The following is a 20,952-nucleotide window of genomic DNA, read 5'->3' as shown; positions in this document are numbered from 1 at the left end:
TAATACATATGAAGAACAGGAGAACTAGTCCTAGGAGTTTGCCTACTGTGATAGGTGGAGGGATACCTTAGGGAAGGGACCACCATGACACAATAGAAAGCAATGGGTCTAGAAAAGGACTGGTGTTGAAAAGAGATAAAGTGATGCACAGGAAACCTTATCAGTAACAGTACTGGAAACCATCTTGCCAAATAGGAAAAAGACAAAACTGTCTGCCATAGACACAGGCTGGGAGTGGAGAGGAAAACTGGGGACACAAGAGGAAGAAAGTGGATACTGGCAAAGGGACTGGTGTTGGAACATTGTATACCTAAATTTAAATATTGAGTAACTTTTTAACTTTGTAATTCATTGTGATTCAATTAAAAAAAGAATAAACATATAAATGGAGCACTCATGAAATCCACAGCCTCTACCAAGATCTAAAGGCAAAAAAGGAAGTGGTTTTGTGTGGGCGGATTATTACTGGCACAACTTCTTCATTTAAGTTCAAGACTACCTACTAGCTTATTTTAGCCTCAAACTACATTAAGCAAACTGTAAATTTTATCCGCCTGCCTCTTTTAATGTCTCTTTCAGTTTAGGATTATATTAGATATTAAGTCAGCGGTGATCCCATCTTAATTGTCTTAGGTAAAATACCCAAGCAAGGACTAGTTTAAGAGAAACTTTGCACCAAAGAATTTAGATATTTTTACTAGAAAGATAGGAAAGGATTATAAGAAGAACTGTAAAAAAAAATTTCTTAGACTATCTTTTTGTTCTCTTGTTCAAATTGTAAATTCACAAATAATCGTATACTAGTAGATTGCTACCAAATATTAGATCGTACCAAATATGCTACCACTGGTCCCTCCGACCTTCAGAATGTTGAAATTTAATATAGGTTAAAATAATAATTTTAATAATAATTTAAAAAATATAGGTGATAAATCAGCTTTGGACTGAATACGTATACTTCTATTCTTTCTATAATATGTTGCTATCTCTTTAAATAAATAGGGACACATTAATGAGCTCTAGGATACAAAACCCACCCACTCAAGTGGTGGCACTTACAAAGGGCAAGCTTCTGATAACTGACATCTTCACCCTTAAGGGAAAGTAACACTTATAATTACTTATGTTACCAGCGGCCATAGAGTCTCTTTTCTTATATTTATTTATAGTTTTTTTTCATTTTAATACTTTTACTATAAGGACAATAGTCATTACAGAGTGTTATGAAAATGCATAAAAATAAATAAATCACCAAGGTTATCAGTTTTGAAACATAGTTCAGTTAAATATTTTATGTATTTTATTCTCTTGATCTTCTGCTCAGGTCTTGTGTTTTTACCACTGTTAATATATTCTGTGGATGTTTGTTTCTAGCAGACAATGTAGTGTGGTAGGTACAGACTTTAGAGTCTAGAGTTTCATAACTCTGATTTAGGAAAAATATAACACTCTTAACATCAATTTTCTTACCTATTAAAATGGAAAATAATACTACTATTACTTATAAGTGAAATTTTTTAAAGTGCTTAACCTGGACCAACATTGTGAAATTTATAATTGCTAATGATCAACAAAAAATGTTTTTGTTAAACTATATTAGAACTTCTCGGAAATACATTTTTGTATATAAAAGATAAGTTTGAATAATTTTAATGTTTAAAAACTATATGGCTATGGACTCAGGATTTCATCAGTCCCTTTCTTCACTTTCTGTATGAATTCTCATTAAAGAAATTATCTCCTTTGGGACCCCTTTCCTTTTCATATAAACCTCACACCAGCATGGCCTTCTTTAGGTCAGGAACCTTCCCAGATTACACCTATTATCTCACTGGGTTATGCTCCAGACATCCTTCTTCTGAACGTTCTCTTCTCTTTCCTGGGGACTTCCTCTCAGATAATCTACTATTTCCCTATCCTGGAATCTCATCAAGGTCCTCTTTGTCCTTGTCTGACATAGCTTAGCAGGCATAGTCCTTTATTTATACCCCTCTTTCCAAACATCTAAATTTCCCTAACTCCACTGTCTTTCTAATATACTGGGCAAAAAGTCACTGACTGTTTTGTTTTGTTTTTGAAAAACATTTATTGAGGTTCAGAGCTTTTTAGCTTCTAGCTTGTTTCCTCTATACATACATATTTTAAACTCATACCTGCCTCACTGTACCTTACTCCCTCCTTCAGGGACCCCAAATACCCATCCCTTTTTAGTCTCCTGAAACTTAGTTTTCTTATCAAGCATAGAAAACCACTTTAAATTCTTGGTCTTCATCTTCAGTTGAGTTCTCCATGTTGACGAGCCCAACCTTAACTTCTAGGGAACATTGTCCTAAGCAAGCAACTCGTTCTGCTACTGGAAATTCTTTTAGGAAAAGCTGGGTGTGAAATGAAAGAACTGGGGTGAGTTGGGGGCCGGGAAGGTGGCGCTAGAGATAAGGTGTCTGCCTTGTAAGCTACTACCAAGGAACGGACCGCGGTTCGATCCCCCGGCGTCCCCATATGGTCCCCCCAAGCCAGGGGCGATTTCTGAGCACATAGCAGGAGTAACCCACTGAGCGTCAAACGGGTGGTGGCCCAAAAACAAAAAAAAAAAAAAAAAAAAAAAGAACTGGTGGAGTTGTTGGAAAGAAAAAGCTGGAAGGAAATATGCAGGAGGAAAGTACAGGAAGATAGAGAGAATGTGGAAAGGTAGAAGGCAAATTCAAGAGTGAAGGAAAGACCAACAAGACGAGGAAAAGACTAGAGAAAGATAGTTGGCCAGGAAATGTGATATTTCTGATAGTTTGTAAATTTATTTGAATAGTTTTTTAATTTTCTTTTAAATGTTGGCTTGACCCTCATATATCTTTACATATGTGAATTGGCAGGAGATGATAACAGATAAAAGCAGGACTAGTAATAAGAACTTTTTCTTTTGGCAAAGAGAATTTAATAGTTTTATGGATGTAACTCATCAGGAGAGCCTCTGAATGTATGACATCTTGGATTAGACTCCCAGCACCCATACACGCATATATTAAATTTTAACTGGCTATTAGAAGAAGAAGAACTATATAGTGATAATGAGCCCCTTTTGTACTAAGGAGTGCAAATAATTTGTGGGATGAGGGTAGGTGTAAGAGTTAGAGACTATACAATTTTAATACAATTTAATCTAAGCAAAAGTATGACATCATTGTTTCATAATTCTTCATGCTAGAAAACTAATCTTAAGTAATCTTTAAGATTACTTTAAAAATAATCTTAAAATAATCTTGATGCAGAAAATATTACCCTAATACACCTGAGGAAATCAGCCAATTAACAGTAGCTCAGGTCTGAAGTTCATATTAAGACCTCCAAGCTGACTCTGATGCTTCTTTTGTTGTAAATCTAGGTTTCTGTGGGTTTATGTTCTAGGTATAGTGATACAGTATTTACCCACAGGTCATGTGGCCAGCAATTAAGTACTAGTTCAATGATGTTGAGAACTAGACTCACTGAAATGTATAGGCTCAAGTTTTGCCCTTTAAAATCATTATGATTCCTCAGGGCTGGAGCAGTGGCACAAGTGATAGGGCATTTGCCTTGCGCACCTAGCATAGAATGGACTGAGGTTCGATCCCTGGCATCCCATATGGTCCCCAAGCTAGGAGTGTTTTCTGAGCACATAGCCAGGAGTAACCCCTTAGCGTCACCAGGTGTAGCCAAAAAACAAACAAAAAAAAGTACTAAAAGACCATAAATAATATTATTGAGCAAATTATTAAATAGCTTATGGTCAATTACTGCAGAATATTTATCCCTAGAGGATTTTCTTAATTAGCTATACTAAACTAATTATCTTTGACATAAGAATAGATACTGGATCTTAGGACTATCCCAGGATGTATTATTTTGACAAGATATTTAGCATAGGGCTTACAAATGAAGTTCTAAAATTTGTAAAGTCACTTATTTGTAGCTAAGTACTATGTTTGTATCCTATATAGATAGACAAATAGGACAGACTGATTTGACACTAACGGCCTGTCCTGTGGTCTAGTAATAGAAAATATAATAAAACAATAAAAAAAAGATTATTTTGACTTCTGGGTGGAGGGTAAATTAAAGAAGTCAATACAAGGGAGTCTTGACAAGTAACTGTTACAGTATGGCAGTGAGATGGGAATAAAAGCATATGGATTTGATATATATTTTGGAGAGAAAAGTGTTATGAGCCTTGTAGTGAATTTGGATTTGATTTTAAATTTGGATTTGATTTCAAATTTGGATTTGAGAGATGAAAAAGTAGACCAGAAATCAGGGATGATTGGCTTGAGCAGTTGAATGGACCACAGGTCATATCACATGTCAGAGTTGGTACCCATGGCTTGGATAAAGCATCCTCAAGATATGAACCTTGATGAAGTACCGTATTTTTCATACCATATCTCACACACACACACACACACACACACACACACACACACGCATCTTATAGAGCTAATGCTGCCTGGAGCTGAAGCCTGAGTACAGGGGAGGAGAGCATCTAAAACCTATTTGCGTCTTATGGTCAGATGTCTTATAGAGCAAAAAATACGGTAATTAATACTTAAATAAAGAGGTTCAGTAACTTAAAGAGATAACACAATTTTAAAAATATGAAATGGTACAAAATTAAGATCATAGTCCTGCACTTAGCTTAAGAAAACAACAACTAGGAACCAGAATGTTAGTACAGCGAGTAGGACATTTGTCAGGTTTGATCCCAGGCATCCAGATAGCCCCCTACCCTTGCCAAGAATGATCCCAGAGTGCAGAGTCAGGAGTAAGCCCTAAGCATTGCCAGATATGGCACCCAAACAAACAAACAAACAAACAAAAAGGCACAAGAAATAAAGTATCAAACCAGGAATCTTACTTAACCAGAAAGCAAATAAAAGTGCAATAAGAATGAAAAGTGACGGGCCCGGAGAGATAGCACAGCGGTGTTTGCCTTGCAAGCAGCCAATCCAGGACCAAAGGTGGTTGGTTCGAATCCCGGTGTCCCATATGGTCCCCCGTGCCTGCCAGGAGCTATTTCTGAGCAGACAGCCAGGAGTAACCCCTGAGCACCGCCGGGTGTGGCCCAAAAACCAAAAAAGAAAAAAGAAAAAAAAAAGAATGAAAAGTGTCATGGCAACCATAGAAAGGTGAATGACAGAATAGGCTGCCTTAAAGGAGGAAACCCAACTCAATTAAGTAATCTTACTGCACTTTGTTCTGTAAAGAATATATGGGATAGCATTATGCTTTTCTTATCCTAGATCATAATTGACATGTGAGGAACAAGATATTCATAGGATGATTGCTGAAAGAATTGTGGATGTTTAAGATAGAACAATCTTAAAATGAACATGCCCAGGATTGTGATGTAGAAGAAAGTTTTTAAGTATTTCCATATAAATACAAAGAGTAAAATGAGGATCCAAGGACAGAAATAACATCAATTATTTTAGGTCAGTCTCAGTTCTAGTGCACAGAATTTTCAAGCAATAGTAGGCTGCACAATATTTTATTTAGTCTCTGACAAGTAACTTTTTTTTCCTCAGGAGGTACAGAATGTCCAAGTATATCCCTCTTTCCAACCTTTTATTGACATTCAGGTTCTCAAAACCTGAGTTTTGAGAGTGTTTCTACAACACTCTCCAAAATACTAAGTGCCCTTTCCTTTTTTCCAACATCCCATATTTAAATTAATATTCTAGCTCCCTTTCTCTTTCAGAATGTAAGTCTGAAATGTATACCCCATAACAACTCGACTGCTTTTTGCTGAAGTTTTGTTTCCATTGGGGAAAAAAATGCCCTTTTCAATAACAAGCAGATCTTGTCCCAACCATATTTAAAACTAGTAATGGCTAGCAGTGTGGAAATTTACTTGATATTCAGAAGAACTGCAAATATATGAATCACTAGGGTTTCTCTTTATTAACACGAGAACATGAACTTATTTCTTCTTCTAGACCACAGTTTTGTGTGCTTGTATCTCATTGGTCAAACTGACTAATAATCATGCTCAAAATAGAACTTAGAATAAGTCATCGCACACGTTTGAGTCATTCCTCCTTGCATTTTCTTTTGGATGCCATGTTTTCTCAATCTCTAACATCTTTAGTTTTCTTAAGTGATTTCAAGATTTATTATAGCAACTTGGAAAACGTTCTGCTCTTTCCAAGAATCTAAACAAGGAGGTGTTCTGCAACTAAATGTAATTAATTTTTTGTTGTCTAAAGCATTCTTAGAGTTTTATATACATAGTTATCTATTAGGGACTTGATAAAAGAAGTTTTCCTTCATATTAGATTTCTATCTTTGAGGAGAAAGCTTTGTATTTTGAAAAAGATGGAAAAAAGTCTAGAGAGAGTGGGTGATGGGTAGAGGTTATCAAAATCACTGAAGATTACTTTTCTCTGGGGTGCAGTATGAGGTTTGAAATGGGGGGGTTTAAGTTCTTAGGATTGTGAGAGGATCTTGTTTCCTGATTTTTATTTATTGTGAGGAAAGCACTGTGAGCACCCTGGTAAGATCTTTTCTGATCAACACTTCTCCCACTAAAAAAAAAAAAAGACGATAACAGGAGTTTATGAAGCAATTCTTCACCTTTTGCCAATGACAACTGGCCAGCTGAGCATCAGCTACAAGAGTCAAGCCATTTGTTAAGAGGCGACAGATATTTTGTAAGGACCAAGTGGGCTGAGAGACAGCTAACAGAGAAAACAGGGAATGTTTTGCCTTGGAATGTTTATTTTATTGTTAAGTACCCAGTCCAAGGGGTTTAGAACCATAGACACATAGTTCCTCTGAGATCAAATTTCTTATTCATTAGCTGAAGGGCAGCGCTAATGGCTTTTTTTCTCTTCAGAAGGAGAATCTACCTGACACTGGCTTGTGGTCACTCCACAATAACATGTGGCTAGTCCAAAAATTGCAAGTATCACCAATGCTATTTTGTGCCAGCAGAGATCACTAATGACTTTGGAGAAGCATATCATTTGTGGAGGTTACCACTTAGTGTCAGTGACCGTAGAAACAGCAAAATGACTGAAAATCAAAGCTTGTTTCTTCAACTTAAATATGATTTGCTTTATGAGAGGGAAAAAAATTTACACCACAGTTATGTGTCTTACTCTCTGAGCACTTCCATTTCCATCACACATCCAATGGCTACTGGATTAGTTGGTGCCTATTTTCAATTTCTCACCTTATGAATGTGCATCAACCAGAATAAATACTAAGGAACTTCTTAATTGGCTGATTAAGATCCTATTCAAGGACCTTAGTTAATACATATTTGAATGTTCTTCCTTACAGTCATATCTTCATCTAAATTCCCCCTTTCTGAGCTGTTCAGTTTGATCTTAACACAAAATTTTAGGTAGTTTTTTATATTCATTTTTTCCTATATTTTAGTTTGGTTTGTTTTTTTCAATCTATTGAGCTCTTGCTTCCTGACTAATCTCTGGTGGCCATGTGCTGTGCAGTTGACCATTGTGTACTTCCCTATTTTCCTGTCTGTACTCCCACATGACTACGTTGCACACTAGAGGGATTTTTATTTTAATTACAATAACAAAACCTAAGACTCCAGAGAACTAAGGAGCAATTTCTTTGCCTTCACCAAAGGAAGGCACTGAAGAAGGTGACATCTAAGCTGGTACTCTGAAGTATAGTGGTTCAACAGGTGGGATAGGGAGGAGACAAAGGTGGATAGAGTTGCATGGATGTGTGGTGTGCCGTGTCTCTCTGAAGAAAAATAATTGTTTTATATACTCAGTTATAAAATCTGTTGTAGTCATGGATTATTCTAGTCACATACTTCCCTTTAGCAGGAAGTAAGTGGTTTTCTTTGTGGACTACAATTCTTCTCTTTTTAATAAACAGACTTTCTCTTCTAGTCTTGTGTCTGTTTTTAATCAAACAGTCCAGAAATTATGGAATTTCTCACATCTTTTTAAATGTATTTTTTCTTGAGGAGGGTTTAATAATAAGCCAGATGTAGTAGAAAAAAAACAACATGAGCTCATCACTCAAAGAAGTCTTTTTATTATGCTTGATTGTCAGGTTTTCCCCCACTAATTAATCAGGCATTTAAGAGGAACCAGGTGTGGAAAATTGTTTTCTCTAATCTCAGTGATCTAATATATCAATTAAAAAATAAGCATAGGACATTTGGATGAAAAGAATCTTAGACATGATTTTTCTTGTATCTCTATATTATAGATGAGGAATCTAGGAAGGAAGAAATTCGCCATGCTGCCCAAGTTATATATCACTGATGACTTTTCCTTCAACTTTCTCCCACTTTTTTTTTTTACCTCAGACTGGATATGGCAGGGACTATACATACAGAACCAAAATTCTGTATCATAATGTTATTTTCAAGTCACCTCTACTGAAATGTTCCCAGAGAGCTCTTTAGGCTTTGAATTATTCAGATTCTAACAGATCAGTTCTTTATTCGGTAGCATTTAAAAGAAGGTGTGAGAACAAGGTAGCAGCAAAGGCCCAAAGGCAACATAGCAGGAGAACTGACACCCACAATTGAGTTAAGGTGTGAGGGGCTTGAGAAAGAAGGATGTTGGGGTCCTTGGGAGAGGGAGGTGGTTACACTGGTGATGGGTGTAGTGTTAGAATTATGTGCATGAGAAACCATTACTAACAGTATTGCAAACTAGAGCATCTCAATAAAAAAAAAAGTTAAAATTACTTAAAATAAAAGGTGTGATTAATAGGTTGCAAAATTCAGATATGAGCAACAACACATAGTGCTAGATATATAAATAAACCTTTGTCCTTGTAAAATATAACATTTATTTAAATAAGACCACTTATTTTCTTTTCTTTAGCATACTTTTGACTTCTGTGACACTGCTATCTATATATTCAATAAACCTTCTGTTGATCTGCTCAAAGGAAACAGGTAAGTTGAGAATCTGTCTAGTTTGTGACATGAAAGCCAGCTGAAATGTGTTCATGGTAGTATTATGAATAAATGATGTGCTCCATGCACTACAACTTAATCATTAAAGACAAAGAGTACTTTGACCTATAGTCACTGGGAGATCTGTGGTAGTATTTATTTAAAGAGAAATAAATTGTTATGAACAAAAGCAAATACCATTGTCATTTAAAGTGAACCCTCCTTCATTCCTGTTTTTCTAGTTTAAGATAACTGACTCATCCTAAGGGCTTTTTTTCCCCCTTAGGTCTTTATAAACTCAGAACAATGGTACCATGTTTCTGTATTGCAGTATCTATGATTATAAAAGTATATATTTTTGTGCATAATCTAAGGAGAAAATATTCCAAAGGCTATGTGGACCTGTGTGTACTATAAAAAGACATAAGGTTTTAATACCTAATGTTTGTCTTCTATGCCTGGGATATTGGGTTAGATTTGTAATCCTTTGATTTTTACATTAGTTAATACCACATTGGTCAACATCTCAGTACAGATGACTCCGTTTGCCTGGGACATTCTGTAATAAATTAAGCCTGTAATGCATTGTCTACTTTAAACACTAGTCTTATGAGATTACCTCTCATAGGTAAACAAGGGTTTAATTATAACCTGACACATATTGCTTTCTGTGACTTGAACATGTGAACTGAACTGTTATAAAGAATTAAGAACATTTTATACATGAATTATTTAGAATTTCCGTATTTATTGAAATAAGTTGTTGAATAATATTGTTGAATTTTTGTTTGTACCAAACTATTATTTTTATTTGTTTATTGTTTTTGTTTATAGGGGATCTATTCTCAGTGGTACTCAGGGGTTATTCCTGATTCTGCACTCAGTAATTACTCCTGGCATTTCTTGGGTGACCATATGGGAAATCTGGGCTCAAACTAGGTTGGATACATACAAGGCAAACACCCTGCTGATTACACGATTGCTCTGTCTTGATAGATTCAGCTGCTATTCCCCTTTGATACTTAGTATTTTTGAACTAAATTCACAAATGATCAGAATTTAGTTGTGAATATCAAGTACTTCTAAACATGTTATATTTATAATACATGAAGCATGGGTAGGATATTATTAAGGTAATCCTTTGATCAGCTAAGCCTTTCTTTCACATTAAGCCTTCTTATTTTAACAATTAGAATTTTTAAACTTAGATCTTTATTTTAGTGGTACACATTAGACCAGAGAATATGATCGCAATAGAAATTTCCTTCCAATAAAGTAAAACTACTATTTAAATAGTTAAAAAAAAAAAGTCCTCTTAGTTTAATTAAAATGCTTTTGTAGTCAACCTAAAATAAAAGAAAAATGCTAGCTAAATCTAACAGTTAAAAATGACAAAAGGGGATTGAAGAGAGATAGCACAGCCTTAGGGCATTTACCTTGCCTGAGACCAACCTGGAACTGGCCTGAGTTTGATTCCTGATATCCCATATGGTCCCCCAAGCCTGCCAGGAGCGATTTATTAGCACGGAGCCAGGGTAATCCCTGAGTTCTGCTGGTTGTGGCCCCAAAACCTAAATAAATAAATAAATAAATAAATAAATAAATAAATAAATAAATAAAATTTATTTTTAAAAAATGACAAAAAGGGCTAGGGGAGAGTATAGCCAGGTAGAGCACTTACATTGTAGCAGGCAACCTAGGTTCAACCCTTGGCATCACATATGATCCCCTGAGCACAACCAGGTATAATTCCTTAATGTACAGCCTGAAGTAACCCCTGAGCAACACCAGATATGGCCCCAAGCCAAAAGGGGGGCGGGGTAAAGATTGTTCTATAATGAATGTGTCTTAGGTTCTACACAGTCAAAAAGGAATTTATAACTTTTAGAGCCCTATGATTTCTTATTTTTCAACTGCTGTTTTTAAATAGGTTGCATGGTTTATGAAAAGCTGGGAGAACAAGTCTTTGGTACCACAGGGAAACTGGTAATCTTTGGGGCTACATCTCTGCAGAACACTGGAGGTAAACAAACATGTTTCTCAATGTATAACAATAAAGTATGTGTGAACGTTGTGTTTTTTTTTTCTGATTTTGGATTTGGGTGTCCATATGAACTTTATTTTATTTTTAATTATTTATTTGGTGAAGCAATGTAGTTTTGGAGGGAGGCTGTTTGTTTTGATTTGGGGCCACATCCAGTAGTGCTCAGGGCTTTTGGCTGAGTTCAAGGATCTCTCCTAGCATGCTTGGGGACTATATGTGGTACCTGGGATCAAACCCAGTTTAGTCGCATGTAAGGTAGGCACCCTACCCACTGAACTATTTCTCCGACGCCTAAGTAATTTAGATTTTTATGTTGTTATTTGTTTGTTTGGGGGCTATACCTGGCAGTGTTCAGGGTTTATTCCTGGCTCTGTAGTCAGGAATCACTCCTGGTGGTGCCCAGAGGATCATATGGGATTGAACCTGGGTCAGCTGCATGCAAGGCAAGCACCTTACCTGCTCTACTATCACTCTGGCTCAATAAATTTGTTTTTATTGAACAAAACTTGCTTAGAAAGATTTGAAAGGAAAGGAAGAGTGGAAATATGTGATCAAGAAAGAACACAGACGGGCCCGGAGAGATAGCACAGTGGCGTTTGCCTTGCAAGCAGCCAATCCAGGACCAAAGGTGGTTAGTTCGAATCCTGGTGTCCCATATGGGACAGGAGCTATTTCTGAGCAGACAGCCAGGAGTAACCCCTGAGCACTGCTGGGTGTGGCCCAAAAACCAAAAAAAAAAAGAAGAAAAGAAAGAAAGAAAGAAAGAAAGAAAGAAGGAAGGAAGGAAGGAAGGAAGGAAGGAAGGAAGGAAGGAAGGAAGGAAGGAAGGAAGGAAGGAAGGAAGGAGGAAGGAAGGAAGGAAGGAAGAAGAGAAGAAGGAAGAAGGAAGAAAGGAAGAAGAAGAAGGAAGAAAGAAAGAAAGAAAGAAAGAAAGAAAGAAAAGAAAGAAAGAAAGAAAGAAAGAAAGAAAGAAAGAAAGAAAGAAAGAAAGAACACAGACTACTCCAGAGTGGAAATAAGCAAGCAAAGAAACAGACAAGTTAGTAAGATACTTGTTCAAGGAAGAACATGGGCTTGAAAAGCAACCTTGCCATATGAATTTTAACATTAATTCAAGCAGTTATCATATTTTGGTTTGAGGTCACACCCTGAGGTAGTCAGGCTCCGTGCTCAGAATCACTCCTGGCAGGGTTCGGGGGACCCTATGGGATGCCGGGGATCAAATCCGGGTCGTCTGCATGCCAGGCAAGTAGCCTAACCATTGACTGTGGCCCAACAGTTTTCATTTTAATTGCTCAAATTGGTCTTGGAAAGTTAAGCAGAGACTCTTATTCAAATATTCAAAACCAAAATGCTTAGCAAGTAATTAAAATTAAAGCTGTCTTTGTGTGTTATTGAAGGTTAATCTAAGAAAAGGCAGGTATATAACTTGTAACCTGAACCTGAGTATCTTCTTTCTAAAAATGTTCTCATCTTCCTCTAGCAATGCTGAGCTACCTCTTTATAGTAAAAAATGAACTGCCCTCGGCCATAAAGTTTCTAATGGGCAAAGAAGAAGCATTTACGTAAGTTTTGAACAAACCATTTTCCACCCATAAAATAATTGAAATATCTTTTTGTTTGTTTTGGTTTGGGGGCTGCATCCAGGGATGCTCAGAGATTACTCCTGGCTCTGCACTCAGGAAAAACTCCTGGCTGGTGCACGGAACCATATCTGACATCCCAGCGATTAAATCCAGGTTGGCTGTCTGCAAAGCAAATGTTTTACCCACTCCCACTGTACTATTCCTTTGGCCCTGATAAGTTAAATATCTTAAGTTTAAATGAGAGGTTTTTTTTAAATTTTTAATTATGAGAACAAAGATGCAAAGAAAGAGGACAAAGTAAAGTTACAGTGGAAGGACAATCACCCATAACATAATTCTCAGAAGAAGTCCCCTTGCTGATATCTTAACTTTGAAGTTTCAGCCAAAGAACATTAAGATAAATAAAACAGAATCCATGTACAATTACTTTGTCCCTCAAGTCCCCAGATTATAACACATTATGGTATTTCTTAATAGCACACAAGCCCATCTAAAGCCATAAACTTACATAACTCCTTAAACAGTAGAGGCATAGTATTTTTTACATTTCCATGTACATGCATATTAGATTAAGTTAACCTCAAATTTTAAGTGTTTTTTTTTAAGGATTAGAGTCAAAGGAGCACAGTAAAAACGGTGTTAGAGTGGCAATTGTTGTTTGCATAGGCCCACCAAAATATGAGGGGAATGGAAAGGAATAACCTTGGCCTAAATACAAAGAGACCTTACCCCTGAAGTTTCCTGGCATAAGACCAACTCTAGGCTCCAGGCAAGCTAGATCGTCCAATCCAAGACATTGTCTGTAGTGCCACCACACTTTTATCTTTCACACAGTCTCTGTTGTTGGTATCATGTTTCTGTATTAAATAACCTGAAATCTGCATATCCTACATTGAAGTCAGGATGTGGAGCATCCTCTTGTTTCACCTCACCATTAAAGGGCAATGCAGAGAGCCCTGTCCTGTAAGCAGGTCATTGTTGTTAAGTCTTCTCAGTGTTAAGGGAAGTCTCTTTTGAGCAGGTCGATGTCTGAGCAGTGGTAGGATCTTCCATGGTAGAGGATTGCTTCCAGGTGATGTTATAGACAAACCTGGATGTTTCGTGGATGGCTTCCCTGGTTCAGGAGTGAATGGAAAATGCCCTTCAGAGGCCTGTGCCAGGTTGTTATGTCAATGTTCAGGGTGTAAGGTCCTTTTGCACTACAAGATTTGTGTGTTCCAATCTCTATTAGATAGGATCTTATTTGTATGTATAGTATTTTCCCATTTTAATGTGCCTATGCAAAAAAGGAGCAATGCCACGTGGCGTTATTGTCGCATATGGGGGCCATAAGAACAAGTCCAAAAATCCCCATGACATGGTTCAATCATAAGCATTAAACTGGGGGACTCTTTCAACAAAATTCCTTGTTGAACAGCTCATAAAGAGAAGATAAAAAGTGGTTAGAATCGTCACTGTATAGGAGAATATTTAGTAAGACTTATAGCTGTCAGAGAAAAAACACAAAATATTCTAAAGAAATACATGTCCATTTTATGTCTTTTGAAACAGTTTAGGGTTGTCACACACAATGCACGGCTTTGGTCCGTGATTAGGATTATGCAGTACTAAAGTTAAAAAGAGTAATGTGGGTTAGTGATGTTTGGGGGGGGTGAGAGAGTTAAGGAGTAAAAATGAGCTTTGTAGGGGTGTGGGAAAGGGAAGAATACAAAATGGACATTCTGGATACGCAAAACAAACATAAAGATAAGGGATACTCTTAATACATGCAATGCGCAAGGGGGCACTAGCCCCCGCGCGGTTTTCCATATGTGGACTAGTCAGAAATTGCCAGTGACAAACAGCACAACCGAGCAAATCTCAGCACACTCCAAGTTAAGACCCACCATTTCTGGCCGCCTGGGCTGCCACCCCAGAAGGCCTGAAGGCCGGGGGCAGAAGAGGGGAAGGCTGGGGGCCTATCAAGGCTCCCAGCACACTCAAGTTAGGGAGAAGGCCTTCCACATGGGGTCTCCCCAAACCCCATGTGGCTAGAGCTAGCCTCCAGCTCAAGAGAGGATGGCTAGAGAGCCGGAAGCCAGGATCTGCCTGCCCTACACCCTGTGCCCTTCCCACCCTAGAGCTGGGGGAAGGGCGGGGAAAGCTTGGGACCCCATCCAGGAGGGACCCCCCGACACCCACCTTGTCTGGCCGCCTGGGCTGCCACCCCAGAAGGCCTGGAGGCCGGGGGCAGAAGAGGGGAAGGCTGGGGGCCTATCAAGGCTCCCAGCGCACCCAAGTTAGGGAGAAGGCCTTCCACATGGGGTCTCCCCAACCCCATGCGGCTAGAGCTAGCCTCCAGCTCAAGAGAGGATGGATAGAGAGCCGGAAGCCAGGATCTACTCGCCCTACACCCTGTGCCCTTCCCACCCTAGAGCTGGGGGAAGGGCGGGGAAAGCTTGGGACCCCATCCAGAAGGGACACCCTGTCACTTACCTTTAAATGAGAGTTTTAATCAAAGATTTTGCTTTGTAAAAATCAATGGAACGATTTTTCCAAGGGGACTTTTCCTTTTGTTACTGGAGCAATAAATTTCTTTGGGACTATGCAAAGGAAAAAAATAGGGAGAATTTGAATATGAGTGCTTAAAAGGTAGATTCATCTGTCATGCTGTAGATGTTAGATACTGCATTTCCCCCAAGAGCCTGAAGTCTATATCTAGTTACAGTCAAATAGAACAGATAGGGAGTATTTTTACCACGGAAGTGGAACATGCAAATAAATTAAGACCCTAGCCTCTCTTTTAAAGAAGGGAGAAATAGCATTTTGGAAGCAAAATTTTTTCTCATTAAAGATGCAGCTAACCCTGGAAATGTTGCAGCTACATTTGTCGTGTCTTTATGTTTTGACTCTTTTTTTTTTGTTTAACAGTTCTTGTCTGTTTTAGTTTCTGTTTTGTTTTGTTTTGTTTTGTTTTTTTCATGGGAGAATGGTACAAGCCGTAATTCCTAATGTTCTAGTCTCAGGTTTGAAGGTCAAATATAAAAAGCATGTCTACCTCTGATGACTTGCTTCTTGTTGATTGGTTATAGGCCCTCTAAGTATTGGTCAGACAGGTTATAATCTGACAGAATGAAAAGTCTGCTTTCAGCTTTTAAAAATAAATAATTTAAAGTAATGATACATTTAGCTGATAGGAAAGGTCAGGAAACCCTATATCCCTTCTTCTTTCACATAGTAGGGAGGATAGTAAATAAATGGTAGTTGGATTAATGCATTTGTGTAAAGCATAATTAAATAAAAGTAATTTTAGTAATTACTGTAATCATGTTGAATTCTATTGTGAAATTTTACATTTGAGAAAATATAATGTCACTTCTTGAGTAAAATCTAGAAAATGGATTTAAATACCTACTGGTCTTAATATTTCACTACTTTCCAGAGCCTGGTATGTGGATGGCCGTGTGCTGGTGGTGATAGTTACCTTTGGCATTATTCTTCCTCTATGTCTCTTAAAGAACTTAGGTAAGGAAAAAAATCTGACTTTTATCCTGGTTTCTATGGTGATCAAAGAATCAAATAATATCTGCCTGTGCTTCTGAATCCCCGAAGGTTTCCTCAGAGGCCTAGGGAGCGCACCCCAAAAAAAACAGCATTTTGAAGCTGCTGAGTAAGTACATTCTGGCTGCGGGGGTCGCTGTCCAATAAGTTGAGGTCTCTGGCCTGTGGAGGCTCTGCCCTGCTGTGCCTTTGTTCACTCTGAGGACTGTCAACTAGAGGCAGCAGAAGAGCGCTTTTCTTCGCGGCCGCGCACTCTTTCTAACCAATAAACCCCACCACAACATGCAGGAAAAACCACACAAGTGTGACAATGGGGAAACCTCGCAGGCAAACACCATCCACAGAGAATGAAGACGAAAGCTCGGATGACCTAATAAATTCCAACCACCTGATTATCCTTTCAGATAAGGAGTTTAGAATAGTAATATGGAATATGTTCGTAGAACTCAAAAAAAAGCATAGATTGATCTGAAGAGAACACAAAGACAGAAATCAGAAAACTCCAAACTGAAATAACAGATATGAAAAACATGGTTGCTCAACTGAAAACCTCAGTGGATAGCCTCGCCAACAGGGTATCAGCAGCTGAGGAGAGAATCGGAGTACTGGAAGATGTGATGCAGAAAAACTCAACACAACAGAAGAAAGTGGAAAAGAACCTTAAGACAAACAAACAGGCAATGGAAAAAGTACTCAAGGCATGCGAACAGATGAAAATAGAAGTCTTTGATAAACTCAACAGAAACAATGTAAGAATCATTGGATTACCAGAAACCCAGGAAGGACATCTCCAGGAAGAATCAACTGTCAAAGACATCATCAAAGAGATACTCCCAGAGTTAAAGACTACATGCAGTCAAATCCTGCATGCCCGAAGAGTACCAGCTAAAAGAAACCCAAAGAAAAACACCCCAAGACATATCCTCGTTACAATGATAAATCCCATAGATAGAGATAGAATACTGAAAACAGCAAGATCAAAAAAGGCAATTACATTCAAAAGAGGATCCCTAAGACTTTCAGCAGACAAGTCACAAGAAACTCTCAAGGCCAGAAGACAGTGGTGGGATATTGTGACAAGACTGAATGAAATGAATGCCTCACCGAGAATACTGCACCCAGCCCGACTCACGTTCAGGTTTGAAGGAAGAATACACAGCTTCATGGATAAACAACAGCTCAGAAACTTCACAGATGATAAACTAGCCTTCAAGGAAAAACTGACAGGTCTACTCTAAGACAAGAGAGACCAACAAACACAGCAAACTTATCTACAAAGATGACATTAAATCCTATGACAATCATCTCCCTCAACGTCAATGGACTAAATTCACCAATTAAAAGACACAGAGTGGCAAAATGGGTCAAAAAGATAAATCCAACCTTCTGCTGCCTACAAGAAACACATCTGAATAGTCAGAACAAACATAGACTCAAAATCAAAGGCTGGAGGAAAATCGTCCAAGCAAACAACATCCTCAAAAAAGCTGGGGTGGCCATATTAATATCTGATGACACCAACTTTATACTCAGAAAAGTGGTAAGGGACAAAGATGGACACTATGGACTAATCAAGGGATATGTGCAACAGGAAGAAATCAGACTATTAAACATATATGCACCCAATGAGAGACCAGCAAATTATCGAATACAATTACTGACAAATCTGAAAGAAGAAATCAGTAATAACACAATCATTATGGGAGACCTCAACACGGCCCTATCAACACTTGATAGGTCAACCAGACTGAAACCCAACAAAAACGTACTAGCCCTGAAAAGAGTTATGGAAGAAAGAGGACTAGTAGATATATACAGGACACTCCATCCCAAAAAACCTGTATACACATTCTTTTCCAATGTACATGGGTCATTCTCCAGAATAGACTATATGCTGACACAGAAAACATACCTCCATAATATCAAAAGGATAAAAAATCTTGCAGGCTACCTTTGCTGACCACAAGGCTCTGAAATTAGATGTGAACTACAAAGCCACACGGAAGAAAAAATTTAACAATTGGAAATTAAACACCCTGCTACTGAACAACCAGTGGGTCCGAGATGAAATCAAAAAGGAAATAAAAACTTTCCTGGAAACAAATGATAATGAAGACACAAACTGCCAGAATCTATGGGACACAGCAAAAGCGGTCCTGAGAGGAAAATTAATAGCTCTACAAGCACACATCAGGAAGGAAGAAGGAGCATACCTAAATAACTTAATGATGCAGCTCAAAAAATTAGAAAATGACCAACAAAAGGAACCAAAAATAGGGATACAGAAGGAAATAACAAAGCTGAAAGCAGAACTCAATGAAGTGGAAAACCAAAAAACAATTCGAAAGATCAACGAAAGCAGAAGCTGGTTCTTTGAAAAAAAAAATAAACAAGATTGATAGACCATTGGCAAAACTCAGAAAGAAAGAGAGAGAGAGAAATCTGATAACCCGTATTAGAAATGAAAAGGGGGAGATCATGACAGAAATTGCAGAGATCCAAAGGGTAATCAGAGACTAATTTGAGAAACTTTATGCTACTAAATATGAGAACCTAGAAGAAATGGAAAAATTCTTGGACACGTATAACCTCCCACATTTAAGTAAGGAGGATGTAGCATATCTAAACACCCCCATCACTACTGCAGAAATTAAAACTGTAATCAAACATCTGCCCTAAAAGTAAAGCCCAGGCCCAGATGGTTTTCCTAATGAATTTTTTCAAATCTTTCAAGAGGAGCTACTACCAATCCTAGCCAAGCTCTTCCATGAAATTGAAAAAACGGGAACACTCCCAAACAACTTTTATGAAGCCAACATCACCTTGATACCAAGACCAGACAGAGACGCTGCCAAAAAAGAAAATTACAGACCAATATCCCTGATGAATGCTGACGCAATGATCTTCAACAAAATCCTGGCAAATAGGATCCAATGCATCATCAAGAAGATCATACACTACGATCAAGTAGGTTTTATCCCAGGAATGCAAGGGTGGTTTAACATCTGTAAATCTATCAACATCATACACAACATCAACAACAAGAAAAATAAAAATCACATGATCATATCAATAGATGCAGAGAAAGCATTTGATAAGGTCCAACACCCATTCTTGATCAAAACTCTCAGCAAGGTGGGAATGGAAGGAACCTTTCTCAATCTAGTTGAAGCCATCTGCCACAAGCCAATGGCAAATATTATCCTCAATGGAGAAAAACTAAAAGCCTTTCCTCTAAATTCTGGTACAAGACAAGGCTGTCCGCTCTCATCACTCCTCTTCAACATAGTACTGGAAGTTCTTTCTATAGCGATCAGGCAAGAAAAAGATATCAAGGGAATCCAGATAAGAAAGGAAGAAGTCAAGCTCTCATTGTTTGCAGACGACATGATACTCTACTTAGAAAACCCTAAAGACTCTACCAAAAAGCTTCTAGAAACAATATATTCATATAGCAAATTGGCAGGCTACAAAATCAACCTACAGATATCAATGGCCTTTTTATACACCAATAATGATAGGGAAGAGATGGAAGTCAGGAAGGCAATCCCATTCACAATAGTGCCACACAAACTCAAATATCTTGGAGTCAACTTGACCAAAGACGTGAAAGACCTATACAAAGAAAACTATAAAGCCCGGCTCCAAGAAATAAGAGAGGACACAAGGAAATGGAAACACATACCCTGCTCATGGATTGGCAGGATTAACATAATTAAAATGGAAATACTCCCCAAAGCATTATACAGATTTAATGCGATCCCCTTAAAAATACCCTTGACATTCTTCAAAGAAGTGGATCAAACATTTATGAAGTTCATCTGGAACAATGAACACCCTCGAATAGCTAAAGCACTCTTAGGGAAAAGGAAAAATGTGAGGCATTACTTTCCCCATCTTTAAACTGTACTACAAAGCAATAGTTATCAAAACACCATGGTATTGGAATAAAGACAGACCCTCAGATCAGTGGAATAGGCTTGAGTTCTCAGAGAACGTTCCCCAGACATACAATTACCTAATTTTTGACAAAGGAGCAAGAAATCGTAAGTGGAGCAGGGAAAACCTCTTCAACAAGTGGTGCTGGCAGAGCTGGTTAGCCACTTGCAAAAAAGCGAACATAGACCCTCCAGTTAACATCATGTACAAAGGTAAAATCCAAATGGATTAAAGACCTAGAGATCAGACCTGATACCATAAGGTATATAGAACAACACGTTGGTAAAACACTCCATGACATTGAGACTAAAGGCATCTTCAAGGAGGAAACTGCACTTTCCAAACAAGTGGAAGCAGAGATAAACAGATGGGAATACATTAAACTGAGAAGCTTCTGCACCTCAAAAGAAATAGTGCCCAGGATACAAGAGTCACCCACCGAGTGGGAGAAACTATTCACCCAACACCCTTCAGATAAGGGGCTAATATCCAAAATTACAGGGCACTGACAGAACTTTACAAGAAAAAAAATCTAATCCCATCAAAAAATGGGGAGAAGAAATGAAAAGACACTTTGATAAAATAGAAATACAAATGGCCAAAAGGCACATGAAAAAATGCTCCTCGTCACTAATCATCAGGGAGATGCAAATCAAAACAATGATGAGGGGCCCGGAGAGATAGCACAGCGGCATTTGCCTTGCAAGCAGCTGATCCAGGACCAAAGGTGATTGGTTCGAATCCCGGTGTCCCATATGGTCCCCCGTGCCAGGAGCTATTTCTGAGCAGACAGCCAGGAGTAACCCCTGAGCACCGCCGGGTGTGGCCCAAAAAACAAAAAAACAAAAACAATGATGAGATACCACCTCACACTGCAGAGATTGGCACACATCACAAATAATGTGAACAATCAGTGCTGGCAG

General features: G+C 38.1%; 1 protein-coding gene across 1 annotated transcript in view; it reads left to right on the top strand.

The window, feature by feature from the left end:
* The window catches only part of SLC38A1 (solute carrier family 38 member 1), a 99,809-nt gene that overhangs the window by 56,685 nt on the left and 22,172 nt on the right, over positions 1–20,952 (top strand). Inside the window, exons 6-9 of the mRNA XM_049783893.1 lie at positions 8,847–8,920; positions 10,851–10,943; positions 12,448–12,529; positions 15,972–16,054. Coding sequence (XP_049639850.1) covers positions 8,847–8,920; positions 10,851–10,943; positions 12,448–12,529; positions 15,972–16,054 — 332 coding nt within the window. The remainder of the gene's footprint in view (positions 1–8,846; positions 8,921–10,850; positions 10,944–12,447; positions 12,530–15,971; positions 16,055–20,952) is intronic.

Source organism: Suncus etruscus, chromosome 11 (assembly GCF_024139225.1).
Source record: "Suncus etruscus isolate mSunEtr1 chromosome 11, mSunEtr1.pri.cur, whole genome shotgun sequence".
NCBI lineage: Eukaryota > Metazoa > Chordata > Mammalia > Eulipotyphla > Soricidae > Suncus > Suncus etruscus.
This window is presented reverse-complemented; position numbering and strand designations above follow the sequence as displayed.